Consider the following 26097-nt stretch of genomic DNA (forward strand, 5'->3'; position numbering starts at 1 on the left):
TATTTTCTTCCATAGGACATAAATGTATAATTCATGCTTCATATTAACCACTTGAAAATCAGCAATGAGAGGCTAAAAGAAATGACAATTAAGAAAAATTAACCTTAACCTAAAAAAAAAAAAAAAAAAAGAAAAGAAAAATTAAGCTTACCTGAAAGTGCAAAATTATTGTCCATATTAATCCCAAAGTCAACTTGGGATTTCCATCTGTTATGTCATCATTTCTAATATTCACTAATTTCACCTGTGTTATAATGGGAAAAAGAGATTAAGCTAACTTTTTCAAACCAGCACACAAGTTATCTTTACTTACATAAAAGCAATTCTAAATTACACAAAGAAGAAAACTAAGTGATCTGAATACCAGTAATCCTCAAAATACTATCTTACTCCTATCTCCACTCATTTTAGATTGTAAATTATAGCGTAACCAACAAGGAAAAAATAAGTGTTACTTTGGTTTTTCTTCTAGAACAAGGATTAAAAGTACTCACTTCTCAAAAGGAAAATACAACTCAAGTTGAGAATTCTTAAATACTTGAGATTTTCAAATTAAATATAATTTTGTCACTGAAAATGAGCTTTATTTTAGTCTTCCATTAAGTAAAAAACTGTTCCAAACCATAAAATAGTTTAATACCTTTATCATACTTCTGTCATAAAGTGGGGGGGGGGGGGGACTAGCATCATTTTTCTACTTAACTACCATAAATTGTTACCAAGATAAGTAAACATATACCGCTGGATATTTGGAAGGCTCAGATATAAAAATAATACTCAGACTTAAAGCTTATTAACTATCAAATAATGTATTTTCAGGTAAACACAGGCAGTAATGATACCTATCATTTACATCCTGTATATAAATAATTAAATATCATGAATTAAATACAATAATAACTAACATCTTACTTCCTGGACAAAACACTGCCAAAAACATTTCAGAAAAAGAAACATAATTAACCATCAGTCCTTCTGGAAACTTCTACTAGAATTAAGAATAATAAGGTAAATAAAAATAAGATTGAACCAATTTAAGTACTGAGTGTTTATTGGAGTTTAAAAAATAAAAGCACTTTAATGTTCATAATAAACTAAATAAATGAATAATAAAAAATAATGTTTACCTCTCCCCATTTCCCTCCCTTCCTTTTTTCCTTACTCCGTTACCAAGCAAAATGTTGCCACCTCTGATTGCTCATTGTTTTCAGTAACTTTCCATTCTCCTGATGTTTTTTCCTTTTTTCTACTAATCGAAAAATTATCAATACTTTGGTTTATACCACTACAATACTAAAATGCCACCAAATCAAGATTGTATCCAATATGGTGCACATTCTTTAACATTTCTTCTAAAACCTCAAGGAATTGGAGACTATTGTCAGACATACTGTTTTATTTTTAATGACTTTGATTACCTAATATTATCTACTTATAAAAAACAAAATTTCGCCTTACCACTACTAAGGATTAAAAATGCTTACACTAAAATTCTTTTTAAGTATTACATAAGCTATTTTTTATAAAAATAACTTTGTACACTAAGTATAAATAATGAAGTATTGCCCCACTACTAAGAACTGTTCATAGACATTCTTAACATTCTGTTGCTACAAAAATGTCATTAACTTCCTAGGCAAAGCATTCCAATTCTAACCAAAGGAAATCAGTAGCTCTTATTCAGATGGAAATGTAGCCACTTATAATTCCTCTGCACTTATATTTACTATTAACTTCTTTTTTCTATGGAGCAAATATTTGAAAATATTTTTAAATGTTTATCTCACAAAAGCACAAATTTCGTCATTATAATTCACAAATTTAACCTTTTCATCCCCTGACATGTTTCTATATAGATTTACTCAGTCACATATGTTTATATGATTATAGTAATTGAAAAACATCATACCTGGCGTCTTTTCAAATAATCAAGTGCAATTTGTACATTCTGTAGTCTGTGAAAACGCATCCGACCTTTTTCTCTGGGCTAAGAATAGAAAAATGCAGGGTATAAAAAAACTTACAGTTTCTGGTACTATTGACCATGCTAATTAAATACACTTATGATAATTATAGCCTATAAATATATTTTATGCTCATCTTAACATGTCAAAACAGTATTTATTATTCAGATAAGCCCATTAGATTTTTTAAAGATACTTTTAATTATTTTGTATTATCTAAAATTGAATTTAAACAGCTAAGGGATTTCTCCGAATATGTTTTATTTAAACATATGCTTTGTTTTATTTAAACAAAAGGAAAAGAAAAAATACCACAGAATATATAGACTTTTTATAGTCACTATACTACAATTCTAGCCTACAGTTTATTAACTTTGGATGCACAGAATTAAATACCATTCCCCATTTTGCCTTCTTAATAAACTCTATTGTCAAGTGGGTTTTAATAATTATATATGTATGGCATGTTAATGAAAATGAGGTAAAGTAGCATGCAGTTAGTATAAAAGTTGCCAAGAGGGAAGAAAGAGAGAGTTTTACTTAGCCACGATAGAGGAAGAGAGAAAAGCAATTAAAGTCACTTAGTATATTTCCTCTTTATTTTATTTTAGCTTTTTCACAAAATCAGTTGGACTCTTAATAGTTTTACAATGCATTGGGATGGACATGATTATTTACTGTCTCAGGAAAACTAGCAACCCATAATTCTTTTCCTTCATGCAGTTTTCCTTGAGAAGTATTACAAGTTTGCAGAAGAAAAACATAAGGAGATAGAGCTGAGAAGATGCTTAACAAAAATACAAAGAATGGAGTTGAAATTTACCACATAAAATCTTCCAAAAGGAAGAAAAGGGGAAAAAATGACAGCTTAGCTTCTCAAATATGAATAGGTTATTGAAGCCAAAGGCACCATAATGAAACAGACAGCACACTACAGAATGGAAAAACAGGTTCTATATAACAGGTAGAAATACTGTTGATGAATTTATCCACTGGATCCAAAAAAAAGCATAATTTCCAATGAAATCAGGGGCACTTGGGATGTAGATGACAAAAGAAGCATATCTATCTTGCAAAGGTGGGCTGAAGTCAACTAAGTGTCTGCAAAGGTGGGCTGAAGTCAACTAAGTGTCATGAAGATGAAACAGCTTTGTAGGTTCTACCAGGACTCCAAATTTTAAAACCTTCCCCACTTATAAATAAAACAAGACATAGAAAATCAAATGTCCATCAAATACCTATTGCCAATATGACTTAAAGCATAAATTTAAATAGTAAATAAATTTCCCTAAGTCCTTTCAAATAAAGCAATAGCTGCCACATTTGAAATATAAATTCCAGGAGTGGAACAAATCTGCATAAAAATTAGCAGGCTAGTTGTCAAGATTTCCGTATTAATATAAAAGGTATATATAATTCTTTAGCTAAAATGCCATCATATAATTTAAGCACATATATTTAATTACCATGCACTGCACAGTAATACATAAATAAATTTAAAGAGAAAATATTTCTTTTGTCCAATTTTTTTGGTACACACACATCCACCTCATTGTGGGTTTTGGTCCTTTCTAGAATTTCTTTAAAAGGAGCTCGAACCCATGGGTTACTTCTCTATACGTTAGTGCTCACCACACTGTAATGGCTAGGTTAGTCGAGTTATGGGGGCCGACACCTACCCCCTTATCCTCATCCTCCACATCCTCATGCTGTTCATATTCGCATGCTTCTGTTGCACTCACCAATCGTAAGGTCTTCAAAAAATCTCGCTCCCTTGGCTAATGAATATAACAGACAGAAGATAGGACAGCAAAGACACAAGACAGACCAGAAATGAAAAGAAGAGCATGAACAGAACATAATGAAGGAGAACAGGTAACCAAGAAGAGGAAGTAATGTTCACAAAAAAGGAAATGACACTTGTGGAATGGGTTAGACCATTTTTCAGAAAGCAATGTTTATTTCTTAGCTATTTGTGAGTCTTTTAATATGTGGTTATATTATGCATCCAACCTCTACTAAGCAAAAAAACAAAAACAAAAACAAAAACAAAAACAAAACAAAAACCTGAAGGTAAAAAAGAAGAATAAAAATAGTAGTTTAAGTATAGAACTGATTATATAAGCAAAGTAATCAAAGTGTTTCCATCTCCCAAATTCACATCACTTGAAGTCTGAAAATGATTAGGAATCTAACCAGAACTCTTTTCTTCAGGCAGAATTCAGAGCTCAAAAGATTAATGTAGCAAAAATCTGAACAGTGTCTACTGACAACACACTGGTCCCACCCATGTGAATGGGATTACATGTTCTTCAAACTAAATTAAGAAATTTAAAACTTACCAAGGTATCTCCAGAAAGAACCTCTAAAAGAGAGATTAAATTGTGTCCATCCCTTAAGTCTTCATAGAGATCATTCACATGTTTTCGAACCTACATAGAGAAAAACAATTTAAGTTTTGGTTCTGAACCTAGCATCATCTTTAAAACTCAGACAAGAACAGAGACAAGTAAAAAACATTCCTCATCTGGTATTCATTCTTGCAGTGAAGTTTTCACTAATTATCTCATTACTTAAAAACCAAATTTAAATTTAAAAAACAAAAACTAAAAAAATAAAAGTAAACTGCAAATTAATAACTCCTAAATACAAACAGAATTGTTCTATTCTTAACATACTAGAATTAGTATAGGTTTGGGCAACTACATGGAGTTACAATTTTTTAAATACAGGCAATGGCAATGACCTTCATGATTCCTGGTATAACACTCAGGGCCAATTTAGCAGGAGGACCAATTTTTACCCCTCCCCTCTAGCTGAGTTGTTTTTCCTATTCTTTGTGCCACAAGATCCAGGATACCAGAGATATACACACTCCATACTTCCTAAATCCAGATATAAACTAGGTGAAGGGTCCATAAGACTCCATATACTTACTATTTTTGAAACTTCCTATGAATCTACACTTATTTTAAATAAAAAGTTTTAAAAATTCGTATGAATCAAGTTAGAAGACCTCTGCCCAAACCTTCCTCTGTACAACATAAACCTTATGACAGAGGGTTTTTATAACTATGTTAACACCAGCACAAAGTTAACACTTAAGCTATAATAGCTTCCTCCTCCATTCCACAGGCCTGAGTTAAGCTTGTGATTTCAGAGCACAAACTGTCAAAGATTTCCCAAAAGCTTTGTTCAGTCTGCCAACTAGGGATATCTCCTGTAAATATCTGGCCTACTGTAAAGTTTGTGCTAGAGAGACAAATGTCAAAGCAGGCTATTAAGATGGCTATTCCACAGTGGGTTGGCATGTTTTCATTTTCTCACTTTTTAGTGATTCCAGGTTATATTACTTTGTGCTGCTCTTATGAAAGTAGCCAAGGAAGTGGTCTAGAGGCAGAGACCAGAATCTCACCTACATCACACACAGGGCACATGCCCTATATGCTTGCCAGTTGGTGTAGTAAACTCTTACTCTTAAAGGTTTTGTACACATGAATCAAACCTCTTTGCACTTCCAAAATGTCAAATGAATATACAGTACAAAATAATAAAAAGATCTAAAATATGATCAAATCTATCCACATACATAACAAGCAAGACAAGGCCTAATGTAAACCAGAAACAAACTTTTAATGGTTGAGCTTTTCATCCTAAAAAATTTTAAATGTCATTAAATTCTATTATCTTAAATTGACTATATACATGTTTTGTAGTTTCTTTTATTAATGCCAGAAAATATTTTTTTAATAAGGATTTTATTTATTTATTCATGACAGACACAGAGAGAGAGAAGTAGAGACACAGGCAGAGGGAGAAGCAGGCTCCATGCAGGGAGCCCAATGTGGGACTTGATCTGGGAACTCCAGGATCACACCCTGAGCTGAAGGCAGACACCCAACCGCTGAGCCACCCATGCGTCCCAATGCCAGAAAATATTTTTGATTAATGAATAAAAAATTTCCTTAAGAGTTTCATATCATATTTATTAGTTCCTATGTGTTTTTGCCCAAATCATATAACTTTCAATATTCAATTAACTACTTATGCATCATTAACTACTAATGGTATAAGTATTAAACTTAGGCTCAATAGCTCTAAATAACTGCTAATATCAATAGCACCTATTAAATGGTAACACTGAAAGTGAGTCAAATTATTAAAACGAGTGTCCTATCTCCACAGACTGACATTTTATTTTGATTTCCTAATTCCCAAGAAACATTAATTGAATCATTGGTATCACAAGATAATGATACAACAGTAAAATAAAGTTTAAAAAATACTTTATTTTCCCTTAAAAAAGAAAAAAATACTTTATTTCCCTTAAAAAAAGAAAAAAAAAGAAAATAGCATAACACATTTTAGGTAGTCCTAATTTAGAAAGCTTATAAATATTTTTTTAAAAGTTATAAAGTGATTATCCTATCCATTAGAATATTGATTTACCTTGGGATATCATTAAATGATAATCCTCTCAAGTCCTTAGTTATATTTCAGAGACAAATACATTTTCAAGGATCTTCACAGGAACACATCTTCATGCATGACACATGCATACAGATAAGCAACTTAGTGAAGTGAGTACTAACCCTTTTCTACTCACATATTAGAGCACTATAAGAATTCTCTTAGTCCCATTCCAAAGCATGAGTTTAATTTACAAGGCTAAAGACCTACTTAAAAAAAGGCAGAGGAGCAATTCTTATAAATTTCTGTACATCAGTACATCTAAACCTATGTACTTCTTTGTGTTATCTCCAGTGTAACTAGAAAGCAACCTAACTGTAAAAGAGCCTGAACTTAGATCACGTTTATATAAACAATATTATATAGTTCCTGATCCTGAATTAATCTCTCAAAATAAATTACTGTATGGTATAGGTCTGACATCCTCAGCACACTATCAGGATGAGGCCTCTGATGACAGTAACTAACATGCAGTGCTGAGAAGTCTGTGCTCTCCGGTCCACTGTACCCGCCCACACCCTGCCAAAGCCACACTTCAATCCACATCCACTTCCTATGTCATTCTCACTCCCAGACAGTTAAAGATGAAGTGTGATTCTGAACACTTATTTCATAGGAAGGCAATTTCACAACTTGCCTTGCCAGAGAGAACTAAACTTTCTTTCTAACATGAGGGAAACATTCCAAAACCAGGTGTAATTTTTCATCATACTTATGCAACAGTAAAGAAAAATGAAATTAGGCACGTGTAGAGAAGGATAATAATATTATTATGCCATGCAAAACTAAGTTAGGTTAAAAAAATGTAATAAGGGAAAAATAACGAGGAGGCCTGCGTTTTAGTATTGCTTCTGCCACCGGTCTCAACTAGCACCAGCAGCCTCAACTCTCTGGGAGTCAATTTTCTCACCTGCATAATAAAACTTTAAACACAAGGCCTCTAGTTCAAACTGGAGAAGAAAAATTCTATTATCTTAAAATTATCATTTTTAAGAAGCAGTGTAGCAACTAAAAATATGTAGAATGGAAAACTATTTTTTTAGTCTTATGCCTTAATTTCTTAAGAATTTTAGGAGAGGGGCACCTGGGTGGCACAGTCAGTTGAGCATCCAACTCTTGGTTTCAGCTCAGGTTGTTTTCTTGGGGTTGTGGAATCAAGCCTTGCATTGGGCTCCATGCTCAGCGTGGAGTTGGCTTGGAACCTTACCTGCCCCCCCCCAAAATATGTAAATAAAAATTTTTTAAGAACTTCAGGAGGAAATATAGAAATAGACTAATTTAACTTCTGTAATGCCTGGAAAAATCCTGAGGCTTTGCTTATCATGTAACAATACCTACTCTTCTTGTCTCAAGTGATTATTCTAAGGGTTCACAGAAATACTATAATTAAAAAATGCTACACAACTGCAAGATTCCATTATCATTCTCTTTATCATCCAATGTGAAACAAATGTTACCATTCTGAACAATAATAAACACAACAGTGCCTGGCTGGCATGTCAGAAGAGCATGCAGCTCTTGATCTCAGGGTTGTGGGTTCAAGCCCTGTGCTGGGTGTGGAGATTATGTAAAAATAAAACCTTAAGGGGGAAAAAAACGAGTTACAAAACAAACAACAATAAATACAAATACATACACAACGAACTATTACTAAGTATCTGACCCTGTCTGTGTGCAAGTGCTTTATAAATATGGTCTCACTTTCCTCACTACAAAAAAATGGGATGAAAAGAATGTTAATTAACAATTAAAATCAGCAAATCAGCATTATGGGGAATAAGTGCTGGTGGATGAAATGAGTGGAAGTAATTGAGATTCTATAGAAATATCTGATCAAGAGACCAATTTATGAAGAAAACAAAAAAGAATTAAATACTTAAACTGACACAGAAAAGCTTTTTATTTTATCCTAAGTCTGAGTCATAGACACTTGACCTGGTAACTTTCCTTCACAGATGACTATACTAACTGCGAGCAGTCTTAACCTTCCGCTTCAATTTTTAATAAAACACTCTTTCTTCTCATTTTGGAAATTTTCTCCCTGTGGGACAAAAGTCTGTCTGAATAAATAGTGCTGGGGGAAGTGATGAGCAAAGTGAAAGCATTCTGAGATACTCTGGGATTAAATTATATAACTTGAATTACATAATAAGGATGAAGCATCATTTTCTGTATTTCATACGATTCTCACAGAATTTTGCAGCTTTATAAAATATGTGCACTGCACTGCATCTGTATTTCACCCCTAGAGGGCACTAATCTTTTGCTTAAGAAGAGTCTCCTAAGGAAGGAGACTTCCTAAGGAAGGAAGATAAAGTACAAAATAGGGGGGGAGGGCACATGGGAGAGATATTCTATACTATATGCTGGTGATGATGATACAGGCAATTTACAATTCATTTTTGAGAGAGAATAGATTATGCCAGGTCCATATCATCTAAATGGTTTAACTGATCAAAAAAAACTACTGTAAAAATTTTATTTTGTCAACTTATAATTGTTTGGCTTTTCATTAACTAAATCAAACTTAACCCTGAAGATCATATACCTGCTTATTTAAGTAAATATTTTTAAGACTGCCTTTCTCAAAAGGTTGGATTTTGTACTGATTGATGTGAACCAGACAAATTCTGCAAAAATTTTACTTCCCATATTTAAACTCATAGTTACCATGTTGTTGCTGTTTAGTTCAGGTCACTAAATATTTACTGAGCATCCATTTATGTTGGGGTATCATTTAACTTCTAAGAGTACAAAGATGAAAAATAAGAGAGTGCCGTGCCACTTCTTGAAGCCTGCAGAATGGGCTGACAACCATACAGAAATGAGCTTAATATTCCAAGGGGAGGGAAGAGCAAGAACAAAGAAAAACATGCAAGTTGGCATGCAACTAACTGTACATGAGTTCCAAGGAAGGAAAACAGCCCTGAAATCAGTGAAATGTGAGGCAGAAGATGAGGCAGGAAAAGTGATCTGGGAGACCCAGTAGCTTTACACACCACTTTAGGAAGCTCAAATCTTTTTCTAAGCAAAGAGAACCACCAAAGGCTTTTAAGCAGAACAAGGACCCAGTATCTCTGACCAATATAAAAGCTTCTTTGTAAAGTTTTATCTTAAACAAAAAGAAATAAAGTATTATCTTGCACAAACCTAAATCACAGATAAAGCTGCTGAGGGTCAATCTATACACAATAATGGAGGAAAGTTCTCTCAGAAAAAAGCAGAGAGGGCATTCCATCCCTAAATCTTGGGTAAGATGCACACATGCTAGCACTGCAAAGAGCAAAATACCAGCCAGAAGAAGCATTCACAACCCTCTTTTAAAGCAGTCCTACATTGATCTAAAAGATGCAGTATTCTGGAAAACAACTAGCTATCTTTAGAAAGGAACATAAATAATAAAAGAAGGCTTGTCCCAAATAGAATCGCCTCACAGACTACTAATTGGGTGAAGAGAAGGGGGAGAGTTAGCTTCTCAGTGAAAACTAGGAATTAGAATGTTTTACAATGCATTTTTTTATTTACTTCAAACAAATACATTCATGAAAAATAAGCTACCACATTCTCCTGGGAAAGCTCCTTAGATATTCTAGTTCAAAAAAATAAAATAACAATCTATATAGTACTTTCTCAATTACTGATGAATAACTGATGCTTTTAAAATACACAGAAATGCTTAAAAACAATGAATTCTCTTGAATAGTTATGAGACAGGGAAACCAACCAAAGGATCTCATTAAAGAAAAAGCTGTTTTTTTTCCTTTGTTTCTTTTCCTGCTTCTATTATTGCTAATAAGACATGCATGCCCCTCTTACAAATACTTTAAAGTATGTCTTCCTTATTTATAAAGGTCAAGGATTTAATCATTTCTCTTTGGAGTCTTCCAGCCCAAGTCCCCTGGCTCCAGGGCATTTAAGTGACTTGTGGAAGACACTTGAGCACTCAACCTTGTTCAACCAGTTCCTGGATGTCTGCTAGAACATGTAAGCCAGACCACCCAACTCAATAAGAATTCCAGGACTCACCCACCTTCCCATTTCCACCTCTCCCACCCCTGCCAACACCAGGAGCCTGGCTGGCTCAGTCAATGGAGTCTGCCATTCTTGATGTCAGGGTTGTAGGTTTGAGTCCCGTGTTGGCTATAGAGATTACTTAAAAATAAAATCTTTAAAAACAAAAAATTCTAGGGACATCTGGGTGGCTGGCTCAGCGGTTGAGCACTGCCTTTGGCGCAGGGTGTGATCTCGTGGTCCCAGGATCGAGTCCCATATCAGGCTCCCTGCATGGAGCTTGCTTTTCCCTCTGCTTCTATCTGCCTGCCTCTCTCTGTATGTGTCTCATGAATAAATAAATAAAATCTATAAAAAAACAAAAAAACAAAACAAAACAAAAAACCAAAATACTCCAGACCCCTCACAAAGATAAGACTCCTGGTTCCTTTTCCTTTCAGAGTCTCCCAGACACTCTTGTCTGTAGCTGCTCTATATGTCCTCAATAAACTCTGCTCTTACTTCCCCTTGGTTCCTGTTTGACTTCCATTCTGAGAGAAGTCAAAGACTCTCTTAGCTGGTCCTGGAGGTATCCCCCACCCCCACCCCACCCCACCCCTGGCCTCAGACCAGCCTGACTGCATCAGTAGTCGCTTTATCTGAACAGTGTTGTTTACTTCAGCAATATTTCTTCAATAGCTGTGAAAGAATAAAGCTACAGCTTAGAGTCTACCGAAATTATTATAAATTCCAAATTGGTGCAAGTAAGTATAATGGGGTGGTTGTGTTTTTTTGTAGTGAATAGGTTAGGTCATCATCAAGGTCGCACATAATTCATCTCCTTTACTGTTTTATAAAACTTAAAGATATTTGTCATACATTTTAAGGTATTAATGAAAACAATAAGGAAGAGCTTAAAATAAATCACTATTGGTTCTGGACAGTACAAACAATCTGTTCTTTGACAAAGTTCTTTGTCAAAGATTTCTCTTCTAATCTCAAGGTAGAACATTAGGTGGTTAAATAATATAAAAGCATTTTATTTTACTAATAAATGTTTCAAGATTTGGAACAGTTTAGTCTTCACTTATGTATTTTTTATAGTCTCTTGTACAGTTTAACTATTGTCATAGGAATCTTTTTTAAAGGCTCTTTCAATATTTAAAATTTTAAAAGCATGTAATAACTATTTTCTGTAACAATCTGTTCTGGCTTTGGGACAGCTGATTCTGATTTGGGTTAGTTTGGGTTTGACTCCTCTACATTTCCTTCCATTCTTCCCTTTAAGGGAAGACAGAAAAAAATCTGTATTTGTGTGTTTTTCTCCATTAGCCTTCAGATCTTTGATCACCTGCAGATCTTAGATCAGATTGTTTGCAGAGCTATATAGCTCTTGTGCTGAGCAATTACAAATATTATCACTGAAAGAGAAAAATGAATTCAAAAATCAATTACTCTGCATATTTTTTTGCATCTGTCCACTGTTTTTTGTAGTTAATTTTTATTAAAGACATGTTCTAGATAACCTCCATACTACAATGTCAGATAAATGAGCACTGATTTATAAAGACATCAGCATTATCCATTTCATGTAGTCTTTGGAGGAAGGGGTCGTTTTCGCATTATTTTAACTGAGACGAAAGGATGTTCCTGTCCAGCATCTGTCACCAAGTAAAATCCAGTGGTGTTTGACAGGGCGATATAGACGTTACCTTTTAGAAGTTTTCAAATATCCTCATTAATTATATATTTCTTTAAACCATTTATGACTTTAAAAAATCATGGTAAGAGCTATTCTATCAAGAGCAGCTTTCAATAATAACATAAGGAAAAGAGAAGGAACCAATCATTGGCATTTTTCTTTAAAACTCTATGCCCCCCCCAAAAAAAGAACTCTAAGCCCAACATGGGGCTTGAATTCACAATGCTGAAATCAAGAGCTATATGGCCTACCTCCTGAGCCAGCAAGGAAGGCATCCCTAATCAATGGCATTTTATAATCACCTCTTTCCCATTTACCTTCTCACAATTTGAGCAAAAGAAAGAAAAAGCTGAGAAAACTGGGAGAGGGGATCATAATGATTTAATACTTCTAATGAATAATTAATAAGCTAGTTAATGAGACTGCATTTTTTCATTAGAAACTAATTTTGACTAAATTTTGATGTAAATGTTAATATGTAACTACAATAATAATGTATTAAGACAAATAATGACAGCTAGTACATTACTATAGTAGCTGTGTGCTACATGTGTTCATATGTGCCAAGTCCTAGAAAACATAATTAGACATAAAATAAGCCTGTTTAACGTAGGTAGTCTGTAACTACAGCAGCAAAGTCCTGTTCTTTACCACCAACATTTCGAACAGATTCCACCATATTTTCAAATCAGGGCTTCTACTGAAAAAGCCTTGAATCAGAATTGTGCATATTTTTCAGTAAAAACCATGTAAAATTATTTTTAAAAATTTGTAATTAGGGGCACCTGGGTGGCTTAGTTGGTTAAGTCTGTCTTGGGTTAAGTCATGATCCCAGGGCCCTAGGATAGAACCCCACATCAGGCTCTCTCCTCAGCATGGAACCTACTTCTCCCTCTCCCTCAGCCAGCTGCTCCCCCTTGATTGTGGCACACTCTCTCTCTCTCTGTGTCAAATAAATAAATAAAATCTTTTTAAAAATAAAATAAAAATTTGTAATTAGTTTTATTTAAATTACAATCATGACCAAAATTTACAATTTATTGGGACACCTGGGTGGCTCAGTGGTTGAGCTTCTGCCTTCAGTTCAGGGCATTGGTCCCAAGGTCCTGGGATGCAGTATATCCCCCCATCCCCTCATCCCCTCCCCACCCCACATAGTACTCCCTACAGGGAGTCTGCCTCTCCCTCTGCCTATGTTTCTGCTTCTCTCTGTGTGTCTCTCATGAATAAACAAAATCTTTTTAAAAAAATTTATAACTTACTCAAAAAAATCTGTATTTCCTCAATAAATCCTCACTTAATGACTTTGGTAAGGTTACACCAATGTCCTAAGTCAGGTTCAGAATAATTAGAAGAAATTGGTGATGCATACAGGTAATACATTAAGTTCCCATATGAAAATAAAGACAACTCCAGGGATACAGAAACCTATCAATCATTTGCCCCTTGATGCCAAGTCACTTCATCTGATTGATCTTCTTATTCTTAACACCTAATATCAATTTCAAAGAAACTTTAATCACAGTTGGTAATTAGACAGAATAACTTGGGGGGCTGGGGGGATGGGAAGGAGGGTAGTCTGAAGGAAGCACTGTAGTGTGGGGGAATGGTAGGATTCCAAAGTAAGAGCTTTTAACACTGAGAAGGCAGCAGGTGAACTTTGGGCAGCTGGTAAATGGGGAAAGGAGTTCAGGAAAGATACAAGGAAATGATAAAAATGTCACCTACTTCACAATTCTGATTAAAGTGCTGGTTGTGGCACCTGCTTGCTGAATACTTTTGAGTTGAATCATCTCTTTTGGGGCATTTGCCAAATGCCCCATAGGGTGTCAATGGCTGACTTCTTATATAGTATTTCAACAATTAAGTAGATACTTGCCCCCCAAAAGAGTTGTCCTCTCTCCTGTGGAACCATTTAAAATACCTTTTACTAGACCATATTCTAGACCATATTCTTACACCATGCACAAAAATAAATTCAAAAATGATTAAGAACTTAGATGTGAGAGCTTGAAACCATAAAAACCCTAGAAGAGAGCACAGACAGTAATTTCTTTGACATCAGTTATAGCAACATTTTTCTAGATATGTCTTCATGGGCAAGGTTTAAAAAAAAGGAAAAATAAGCTATTAGGACTACATCAAAATAAAAAGCTTCTGCACAGCAAAGAAAACATCAACAAAGCTAATAGGCAACCTACTGAATGGGAGAAGACATCTGCAAATGGCATAGCTGATAAACAGTTAGTATCCAAAACATATAAAGATATTATACAACTCAATGCCAAAAAAAAAAAAAAACAAATAGTCAATTAAAAATGAGCAGAAGACATGAACATTTTTCTAAAGACATACAGGTGGCCAACAGACCTATGAAAAGATGCTCAACATCACTTATCATCAGGGAAATGCAAGTCAAAACCACAATGAGATATCACTGCATACTTTCAGAATAGCTAAAATAAAATACACAAGAAACAACAAGTGTTGGTGAGGATCTGGAAAAAAAGGAACCCTCATGCACTGTTGGTGGGGATGCAAACTGATGCAGCCACTGTAGAAAAGATTATGGAAGTTCCTCAAAAAATTAACAATAGAAATACCATATGATCCAGCAATTCCATTACTGAGTATTTACCCAAAGAATACGAAAACATTAATTCAAAAAGATATATGCACTCCTATGTTTACTGTAGCTTTATTTGCAATAGCCAAATTATGGAAGCAGCCCAAATGTACACACACACACACACACACACACACACACAAATGGAATACAGCTCAGCCATAGGAAAAAAAAAATGAAATCTTGCTGTTTGCAACAACGTGGAAGAAGCTAGAGAACAAAATGCTAAGTGGAAGCTAAGAAACAAATTTAAAAAAGAGATAAACCAAAAAACAGACTCTTAACTACAGAGAACAAAGATATGGTTACGAGAGGGGAGTAGATGGGAGGATGGGTGAAAAAGGTAATGGGGATTAAAGAGCATACTTTCCATGATCAACAGAGTAATGTACAGAATTGTTGAATCACTCTATTGTATATCTGAAACTAATGTAATACTTACTGTATGTATGTTAACTATACTGGAATTTAAAGACTAATAGAAAAAATTTAAAAATACTTTTTACAACACAGCTATTTCTTTTTTTTTTTTTTTTTTAATTATTTATTTTTGATAGTCATACAGAGAGAGAGAGAGAGAGAGGCAGAGACACAGGCAGAGGGAGAAGCAGGCTCCATGCACCGGGAGCCCGACGTGGGATTCGATCCCGGGTCTCCAGGATCGCGCCCTGGGCCAAAGGCAGGCGCCAAACCGCTGCGCCACCCAGGGATCCCATCACAGCTATTTCTATAAAAAAATAAGTACTACCTCAGCACACACACAAAAAAAAATCAGAGAACCAACTGATCCTTCAAAACGTAACTTCATCTACTTCCTAGATGATGTCTAGCATGATTCTGCCAATCCTCAACCAAATAGTGAGCCACTTGCTGGAATGTTTGTCATATGAGTCAGGCTCTAGGCTGAGGAAGAAGCAAGGCCCTCACAGAGAAGGCTGAGTGCTGGGCAAGTAATAAAATCCACCTCTGTGGATAAGGATCCATGGGAGGTGGAGCTGGCAAGTGCAAATATCTCCTGGTCACAGCATCATGTATACTTCCTGGTGTCCCTTTCAGAGCTCTGAGAGAGAGATACCAAGGAAGGAATGACACAAGTGGTTGCTTCATCTCTTTTTAAGTATCAAGGGCTGGAAAATCTATGGGGTCTCTCAGTAGCATATTTTATAGTTTTAAGGCCTTTACAATACTCATACTTTGTATATAAATTAATTCATTCTTTAAACATAAGCCCATTTCCTCAAGTCCTTACAAACAAACCACTGAGAACAACTGGCTGTATCCTCTTCATTAAACCTTTGAAATAACCCCAGATTGTGATTAAGACAACTGTCACAGGGAGATGAACACTGAAATTATTTTTAAAGACACCCCAAGATGAGATTCCACACCTTTGCTACAAATCCATGCTAATGATTAACACCTCTTCCCTGTTTAAAAAAAAAAAAGTTTCCTTAAATCCAGATGAAACTCTTACTCCCCAGTATAATGATGTACATTTTCCAAAATAAAACCACTGTAAAAAAAAAAAAAAAAAAAAAAAAAACACTGTAAAACTATTTATGAAACTGATAAGTTTGGATAGAGTCGAAAACACAAGTTTATTCTATTAATTCCCTAGTTTAAAAAAAAAACTGACAGATGTTTTATCGGCTGTTGTTAAAATCAAGCTCTGCAACAGATTTGTATCTTCTGTAGGAAGATTAAACCTTTCAAAGATAAATCCTTAATTTCTTCAAATTGATCACATCACAATTTTGCCAAATTTCTAGAGTCCATTTACTCACCCAAGGCCTGTGGACCACAAATACTCAACAACTAGTCCTCCCAGATGTTCAGGACCCTTGGAGAGGCTGCACTGCTGCATTTCTGTCTCATACTGAAGCTTAAAATATAAGTGTTGGCGATTTTCGCCTCCCTCCTCAGTTCTGAGCACTCAAGCCCTCCCTCTCTGTCTCTCTTTCTCTTTCTTTTTTCTGAGTACACACACACACTCTCTCTCCCATTGGAGCCTGATGCAAGGCTTGAATTCATGATCCTGAGATCAAGACCTGTGCTGAGATCGTGTCAGATGCTTATTAACCAACTAAACCACTCAGAAGCCCCAGCACCCTCTTAAATTAACAAGTTTCAGCAAGAGTAGGCTTGAGCCAAGTAAGATTTAGCAAATCAGAGGCCACATTTCTAAAGGTGAACTATGGGACACAGCTGTGGGTGTACTGCAAGACATATAGGCCTCAGTGCCTGAACAGCAGAGCTTCACTTCTAATCCCAAGGCTAAGAGAATTTGAAAAGAAAGTCAGTGGAATACTTGAGATTGCATTCTCATTACAACCACTGTCATATCTATCTGCTTGTACTCATGGTATTCCCTCTACCCCAAAATGCTACTTTATTCCCACTCCTCATCTGGCTATTGGAATCTTACTTTTCCTTCAAGGTCAAGCTTTAATGCCACCTAGACTGAGAAAGCCTGCACTCATATATTCCTTGGCACTCATTTATTCCTTGGCTGATTCTAGAACACCAATCATCATTTTCCTTACAGAATAGTTTTAAGTACATGATATATTTAAAGATAAGCCCCTTAAAAGGACAGGGCTCTGTCTTAGGTCCTCATTGTAAATGTGTCATCCTTTGCACAGTACTTGCCATATAGTAAATATTCAAAGAAGGTTTGTTCAATAAATAAAAGATTAGTCATTTGCACTTGCCTGTGAACATAGTCATGCCCTCAGCTGTGGGCCCTTGAATGCCTACACAGTTACAGAAAGAAAAGAAAACCTCAGAAAACAGATTCATGAACTCCATTAAGCCACTTCCTAGCAGGGGATCTGTCTCTGCCCTGAGGGCCTATCATGGCATCTATGAGAGTTCATACCTGGCATCATGTCCTATCACACAGTTGGAGCTAAAATGCTGCTGAATGACTAACACAGAGAGGAGAAATGTCCATCTTGGCACAGCAAGCTTCTGTTTTTAAACATCCATACCTAGAGGATCCTCCTGTTTTACATCACTTGGTACAGCTTCAGCAGTACCATAAGCAATATTGCCCCACCTAACGAGTTATTTTCCCATGCCCATCTAAATTAGTCTGGTTATTTAAAAAAGTAAATCGGATTTATTCAGATAAATCAAATTCCAAGACTGAATAATTAATCTTATAACAAAATGTTTTTAATAAAAATAGACATATACATCACTGAAACAGAAAGTCTTGAAAAAGAATCACATATTTATGGTTTTTGACAAAAGAACAAAAGCAATTCAGTGTTGAATCTTTTCAAACTGATACTGGGAAATTCAATATCCACATCCAAAAGAAAAAAAGAAAACCCAATAATAAAAGGGCATATAACCCAATTTAAACATAGGCAAAGATCTGATAGAAATTTTACCAAGGATACACAAATGTGCATTAGGTATATGAAAAGAGGTTCAACATCATTAGAGAAACACAAACCACTATCAGATGACAAAGCATTTCATACCCATTAGGATAGCTAAAATCAAAAAGAAAGACAATAAGTGCTAGAAAAGATTTAGAGAAATTAGAACCCTCCACATGGCTAGGGGAAATATAAAATGGTGCAACGAGGGCAACCCGGGTGGCTCAGCAGTTTAGCACAGCCTTCGGCCCAGGGCGTAATCCTGGAGACCTGGGATTGAGTCCTGTGTTGGGCTCCCTGCCTGGAGCCTTCTTCTTCCTCTGCCTGTGTGTCTCTGCCTCTCTCTCTGTGTCTCTCATGAATAAATAAATAAAATCTTTAAAAAAAAAATGGTGCAACGACTCTGGAACAGTTTGGCACTCCCTAAAATGTTAAACTGGATTTATCATATGACTCAGTAATCCCATTCCTAAATAAATATCCAGAAGAAATGAAAATATATATCCATACAAAGACTTGCATATTCATGTTCACACCAGCATTATTCATAATAGCCAAAATGTGGAAACAATCCAAATGCCACTTAACTGTTAGATGGATAAACAAAATGTGACACAACCACAGGATGGAAACACAGCTTGCCAATAAAAAGGAATGAAGACATATGCTACAACATGGATGAGTATCAAGCACATTGTGCTAAGTGAAAGAAGCCGAACAAAAGAACACACACTATATGATTCTATTTTTGTGAAATATCCAGAAAACATGAATCTTATTAATACAGAAAATATATCAGTGGCTACCTAGGGCTGGAGAGGGGGGTAAGGAGAGCACAGGGCAAATGGGCACAGGCTTATTTTTGGGTGATGGAAATGTTCTAAAATTTTGATTGTGGCAATAGCTGCATAATTCTGTAAATTTACTAAAAACCATTCAATTATACAATTAAAATCAATGAATTTTGGGGCACCTGGGTGGCTCAGCAGTTGAGCGTCTGTCTTTGGCTCAGGTTGTGATCTGGGGGTACCAGGATCGAGTCCCGCATCAGGCTCCCCACAGGGAGTATGCTTCTCCCTCTCCCTATGTCTCTGCCTCTCTCTGTGTCTCTCATGAATAAATAAAATCTTTAAAAAGGAAAACAAAAACAATTTTGTGTATAAATTTTATGTCAAGAAAATCTGTTCTGAAAAATATTTTAATCACACTCCCTTTGAGTTATCGAATGGCAGCAATGTTTAGACAATAAGAAATGTTTATACGCATCACGATTCTACAAGAATTAATAATAATGCCCAGAATATAGGGCAGGATGTTAGATGCTTCTAACATGTCAATACATACAACTGAGATACAGTTTAAAAAGATGCACGATTTGTACTTACTGAAAAACAGTTCTAAATATAATCAATTGATAATTAAATATAATTATATAATCAATCAATTGATTGATATATATCAATTATATATCATATATATTTATATATATAATATATATTATATTATATATAAATAATATATAAATATTATATATTATAATATATAAATATATATTATTTTATAATATATATAAATAATATAATCAATTGATAATTATATATAATTAATATAAAATATTAATATAATATATTAAAATATATAAATAATATAGTCAATTGATAATTAAACAAACAATTGATCATAATCTTAATAAAGGTGGGAAAGTTGGCAATGCCAAGGACTATAAAACCTTTAATCTAAACCAAAAAGAAAATAAATAAATAAACAAACAAACAAACAAACAAACCAAAAAGGAAGTATATATTAAGAGAGCAAAAAGCAAAGGAATAGTCATAAAGGATTACCTAGTAATCTAGTTTGGGAACATCTGAGTGATATAAGAAACATTTCATTCACTTTATTTTTTATTCTTCTTTTTTTTTTTTTTTAAAGTAGACTCCATGCCCAACAAGGGGCTTGAACTCACAACCTTGAGACTTAGGGTTGTGTGCTCTACCTACTGAGCCAGCCAGGTGCCCCATCATCTACTTTATATCAGTATTACTCCCTGAATTTTTACTTGAAGTGGCATTTGCACTGGGCTTATCTTTCACTACTATCTTGACTCAAAAGGAATTATCACAGAAATAAAATTCTGCCCTAGTAAAGTAATATACTGAGCTGGCCTATTCGAAAACATTTTGGTAAATCAAAGCGAGAAGCTCATTCAGAAAAGCAGCTGTGGTAAAATTACATTGATATAACCACAGCTGGCCTTAGATATAGGAAAGGAAACTACCCTCATAAATGGGTTCACGGGATGCACAAGTGACCATACTGTAAGAGGTCACTTTCAGGCAAACAGGCCATACTTCCTCATCTTCCGCCTTTAAAGACAGCCCCTCACCCACTACCTCCTTGCAGACAAGCCTCTCCTCTACTGTCCAGGCCAACATTCCCTCACGGTATCAATAAACTTTGACCTCCTTTGTTCTGCCACAGGTGAATTCTTTTACCTTCTACATCTGCTTCTACCAGATTTTGGGCCACTACCTGGGGGCCCCCATCCAATCAAGAGACACCCCATTTAGAGATTATACATATCACACCACTAAAATGAATATATACAAAACTTTACCCCAAAAATATATATATAACCTTAGCATTACAGAGAATCAAGAAACTTTTTCTACAAAAAACAGACAGTAAATATTTTTTTGGTTTCTAGGGTCTTTGATGTGACAACACGTAAGTGAATAGAGCAGCTGGATTCAAAACAATTTTATTTACAAATACCAAATTCTGAATTTCATATAATTTTCATGTGTCCTAAAATATTATTCTTCTTTTGATTTGTTTTCAATTCTTTAAAAATGTAAAAAGAATTCTTACTTCATTAGCTGTACCAAAAAAGACGCTGTGGCCAGATCAGATCCAGGCAGCAGAGTTTGCAGATCTCTATGCCCTTCCCCACCCGGAGTTCCTGGTTGAGATGCAAATGCCTTTAGGACTAGCAGTCCATTAATCATTATCAGTCCTCTTGGAAAGGAGATGAATTATACAGCTGCCCTCTCTTTTTAGCAAATTAAGAGTGGAATAAACAGTTTTTACAAAATAACATTATCTTGGTCTTTTCTAATAAAAGCAATATGTGTCTTTGTAGAAAAACTGGAATAACAGTGAAGACTAAAGAAGCCATCTTACAATGGAGAAAGAAAAAAAAAGGAAAGGTAAGTAAATAGGCAAACAGCTCAATATGTAAGAGGAGGTGAAAGGTGGTAGGCAATAAAAACAAAGTTGAGCTCTGTGGATAACAGTAGCCCATGCTCTTACTGTATAACTGATTACCTGGGAGAATTAATTCAACTCATTTTCTGCCTTCAACTCAAGAGTCTTAAAATTTTCAAATGGAAAAACTAAAAGAAAATATGCTAGAAAAAGAAATGTATGACATAAAAAATGGCATCACATAAAAACAAAATAAAGGGAATAGAAGTATTTGACAAGAAAAGTTTTTTTAAAAAGAGACAAAAGAGTTTCTTCAGATATTTCAGAACTGCCATATACAGTTTTTGTCATTCTGGGAGTGGCTGGGCCAAAACAAGTAGGTGGGAGTTACAGTGAGCAAATTTTAGACAATGAAAGAAACAGCACAGTTATAATTCAAGTGGACCAAAAGTATAAATTGTCTATAAATTAGAAAATCAGTGACCCAAAAGAAAGGCTGTGAGAAAATATTCTTGCAATGACAAGCAAATTAACTAGATCCTGTCCAAATCAGGGATTCTAATTAATACAAAATTAATTACATTTGCTTTAAAGCAGTCACTTTAAAACTCTCCTGCAGGATTTCCCAAAGAGATGTTAATAGATACTCTGATAAAAAGAATCCATGACCAAGTGAATTTGTGAAACACTGAATTAAAAGGGTTCTTTACCACAGAAGTTCTGTCTTTAATATGCTAATATATACCATAAATCTCTTCAAACAGAGAGTGCTGTTTCCAAACTCTACTAGAAATGGAAACTTTTTTTTTCCAACTAGGACATCTCACAATACCATCACACTGGTTTTCCAGGGGGGATGTGAAATATGCTGCTCCTCTGCAAAAAGGTATGTTTTTTAGTTGATCTTGTCAAATCAGGAAAACTAATTTTTAAAATCCACTAAGAAAAGTACTAACCAGAAATTAGGTTTACAAGACAAAAGTTAGGAATTTAATTACACGGATTAAACATTAAAATTGCTCTATTAGAGGTGCCTGAGTAGCTCAGTCAGTTAAAAGTGTTTGCCTTCGCTCACCTTGTGATCTCCAGGTCCTGGAATCAACCCCCATGTCAGGCTCCCTGCACAGTGGGAAGTCTGCTTCTCCAAACTTGTGCTCTCTCTCACTCACTCTCTCTCTCTCTCTCACAAATAAGTAGATAAATTCTTTTTTTTTTTTTAAGATTTATTTATTTATTCATTCAGAGAGAGCAAGAGAGAGGCAGAGACACAGGCAGAGGGAGAAGCAGGCCCCATGCAGGAAGCCCGATGCGGAACTCCATCACGGGTATCCAGGATCACACCCCAGGCTGCAGGTGGCACTAAACTGCTGCACCACCGGGGCTGCCCTAGATAAATTCTTTTTTAAAAAAAAATTGCTCTACTAAATACAATGCTCAGTTTTAAAAGGAAAACCACAGGCCCAAGATGGAATGAATCACTTATGCCAGGCCAAGTCACATAACTGAAGCTTCAATTTTTTTTTAAGATTTTTTATTTATTTATTCATGAGAGACAGAGAGAGAGAGAGAGAGAGAGAGAGAGAGAGAGAGGGAGAGGGAGAGGGAGAGGCAGAGACACAGGCAGAGGGAGAAGCAGGCTCCACGCAGGGAGCCCAAAGTGGGACTCAATCCTGGGACCCCAGGATCACGCCCTGGGCCGAAGGCAGGTGCCAAACCGCTGAGCCACCCAAGGACCCCTGAAGCTTCAATTTTTTTTATTTTTTTCAATAATAAATTTATTTTTTATTGGTGTTCAATTTGCCAACATACAGAATAACACCCAGTGCTCATCCCGTCAAGTGCCCCCCTCAGTGCCCTCCTCCCCTTCTACCACCCCTAGTTCGTTTCCCAGAGTTAGGAGTCTTCATGTTCTGTCTCCCTTTCTGATATTTTCCACACATTTCTTCTCCCTTCCCTTCTATTCCCTTTCACTATTATTTATATTCCCCAAATGAATGAGACCATATGTTTGTCCTTCTCCGATTGACTTATTTCACTCAGGATAATACCCTCCAGTTCCATCCACGTTGAAGCAAATGGTGGGTATTTGTCATTTCTAATGGCTGAGTAATATTCCATTGTATGCATAAACCACATCTTCTTTATCCATTCATCTTTTGACGGACACCGAGGCTCCTTCCACAGTTTGGCTATTGTGGACATTGCTGCTATAAACATCGGGGTGCAGGTGTCCCTGCGTTTCATTGCATCTGCATCTTTGGGGTAAATCCCCAGCAGTGCAATTGCTGGGTCGTAGGGCAGGTCTATTTTTAACTCTTTGAGGAACCTCCACATAGTTTTCCAGAGTGGCTGCACCAGTTCACATTGCCACCAACAGCGTAAGAGGGTTCCCTTTTCTCCGCATCCTCTTCAACATTTGTGGTTTCCTGCCTTGTTAATTTTCCCCATTCTCACTGGTGTGAGGTGCTATCTCATTGTGGTTTTGATTTGTATTTCCCTGATGGCAAGTGATGCAGAGCATTTTCTCATGTGCATGTTGGCCATGAAGCTTCAATTTTTAATTGCAGTTTCAACTCTGTACCCTCACCCTGCAATGAAATCTTAACTGGTCAGGCATTTTCTGGTTAGCACCAATAAGGTAATCCATCACAAGGCCCTGTCTATCCCCCATAAGTAGATGGGGGTAATCTACCTTATAATAAGACCCCAATATTCCCCCTAAGGGAAGGTGACCTTGCCTGAAACAATCTTTTCTTTTGCTAATAACTTCCTTTTCCCACTCTTATTCCTATAAAAACTTTCCATTGTATACATCACCTCAGAACTCCCCTCTACTTGTTACACAGGATGCTGCCAATTCATGAACTGCTTAATAAAGCCAATGAGATCCTCAAATTTAATCAGTTGAATTTTCTTCCTTAACATCAGTAAAATCAAAGTGTCTGCAAACATGGTTTCTTAAGTTTAAGTTTATACAAAATAAAACTCAAATGTTTAAAACATATAGGATTGTGAAAATTAATATAAGGAAACCTCACTAAAATGAAATTGAGAGACCAGAAAGGGGCGCTTTCACACACTACCATAATACTCAGCATCAACTGCAGACCCAATAGGAAAAATCACATTTCACAAGTCAATACTAGTTTAGCTACTGCTTTACTAACCCTGCCTGAGGAAGGAAAGGTTTCCTCTTCCCCCAGCAACAAGCAACAGCCCAGCCAATGAGAAACTGTCACAATTCAGCCAATGAAAAGCCACCATACTCTGAACTTTCAGTTTACTCCAAGGGACTTTGTGTTTGTGATAGCACAGCCAACTCTCCTTTCTAGTATAAAACCCTCCTTTCCAGTATAAAATAGTGTCCCTCTCCTTTGCTCTCTGGACTTGCCCATGGCTTTTCCTATGGCTTTTTATGTAGCTTACTTATACCATACATCAAGTCTTCCTCAATAAACCCATTTTTGCTGGCAAAATAACTGGCAGTTTTACTTTTTTTTTAAATTAAGAAAATAGTTACAAATTGTGAAATAAAAGGATACAACCAAAATTTATGAATTCAGCACAATTCTACTTTTAGAACTCGTCAGGGCAACTATATCTTTCTGGTATAACTGTAAGTACATCTAAGAAATGAGATTTATATACTGTTCTCCAAGAATTCTGTAAGTAGTACTGCTTTCTGGAGATTTTAATGTCCTGAGGCTTTTTTTGTTCAAGAACTACCAGAAAGCTGCTAATGCCCTTACAGAAGACTTAACTGCCAAATTCTTTGCTCAAGCAAACACAAGCTGTGTTGTGTTTATTGGCTCTAATGGGCTGTTGCTCAGTAGAAGTGAAGTACTTTATCTAGGCAAACTCAATCAGTGACGTGAGGGCTCACAAATCATACAGTTAGCTGCCAAACACTTGCAGCATCTCACCTCAAACTGTCATGCCCTTGGAGGGGAAAAAAAAAAAAAAGGTGTTAGTGTCGGCCCTGGCTAGACCATGGAAAACACATTCCTTTATTTAGAATTCACCATTTAATTGGCATCCATTACTATAACATTACTATGGAACCACTACAGTTGTACTCTTTGGACAGTGTCCTCTTTGCATATGTAGGCAACATTAGGATTCAATCCCATAAAAATGGAAATATCAGGACCACATTTGTCACTGCTATGGAAGACAGGCCAAATGAGAAGCTTTTTGATTATCTTAATGGTCTAGTTATAAAGAGGGAACTATTCTCTATTTTACAGATAAGGCCAACAAAGAATTAGAAAAAGTCAAGGTCACATCTCTAGTAAATAGTCAAGGGTAGATGGGAGTCCAAGCAGCTCAGCTCAAACCCTGTGCTCTCAATCGCCACACTATACCTTCCCTGGGTTCTAAAGAACAATGGTGAAATATAGCTCAAAAAGTAGGAATAGGTTAAGAAAAGCTACACACACCAAGGCAGACTCCAGGCATGACCAACTTGTTTCCACCTTGGCTTTCCTACCCACAACTACTTTTTTTCTTGAATGTGTCTGAAATTCCACCAGAGACCTCTCTTCCAGCAGTATGGCCAGAATACTCTATTATCTATGGATGGCAGTGAATCAAGTTCCTATCAGTCCTTCTTCCCCCTCACCCTAGCTAAGACCTCCTGACCTTGGAGTCCAAGATGGAACATGAAAACTCTGGAACACAGTGCCTTAGGAGGATACATACATGCACTGGGCCCTTGAATAAAAAAGAGGGTAATTCTAAGGGATGAAA

General features: G+C 35.8%; 1 protein-coding gene across 27 annotated transcripts in view; it reads right to left on the reverse strand.

Annotated features, from left to right (window-relative positions):
- Positions 1-26097, reverse strand: part of DST (dystonin) — a 479832-nt gene that overhangs the window by 215257 nt on the left and 238478 nt on the right. For 15 of the 27 annotated variants that reach the window (XM_072734492.1, XM_072734460.1, XM_072734601.1 and 12 more), the window contains 4 exons: positions 4307-4396; positions 3644-3742; positions 1910-1987; positions 152-244 (listed from right to left, as the gene is read on the reverse strand). In XM_072734492.1, the coding sequence (XP_072590593.1) occupies positions 152-244; positions 1910-1987; positions 3644-3742; positions 4307-4396 (360 nt within the window). The remainder of the gene's footprint in view (positions 1-151; positions 245-1909; positions 1988-3643; positions 3743-4306; positions 4397-26097) is intronic. The other 12 variants (XM_025991085.2, XM_072734513.1, XM_072734610.1 and 9 more) reach the window with 1 other exon arrangement.

Source organism: Vulpes vulpes, chromosome 1 (assembly GCF_048418805.1).
Source record: "Vulpes vulpes isolate BD-2025 chromosome 1, VulVul3, whole genome shotgun sequence".
NCBI classification, from domain to species: domain Eukaryota; kingdom Metazoa; phylum Chordata; class Mammalia; order Carnivora; family Canidae; genus Vulpes; species Vulpes vulpes.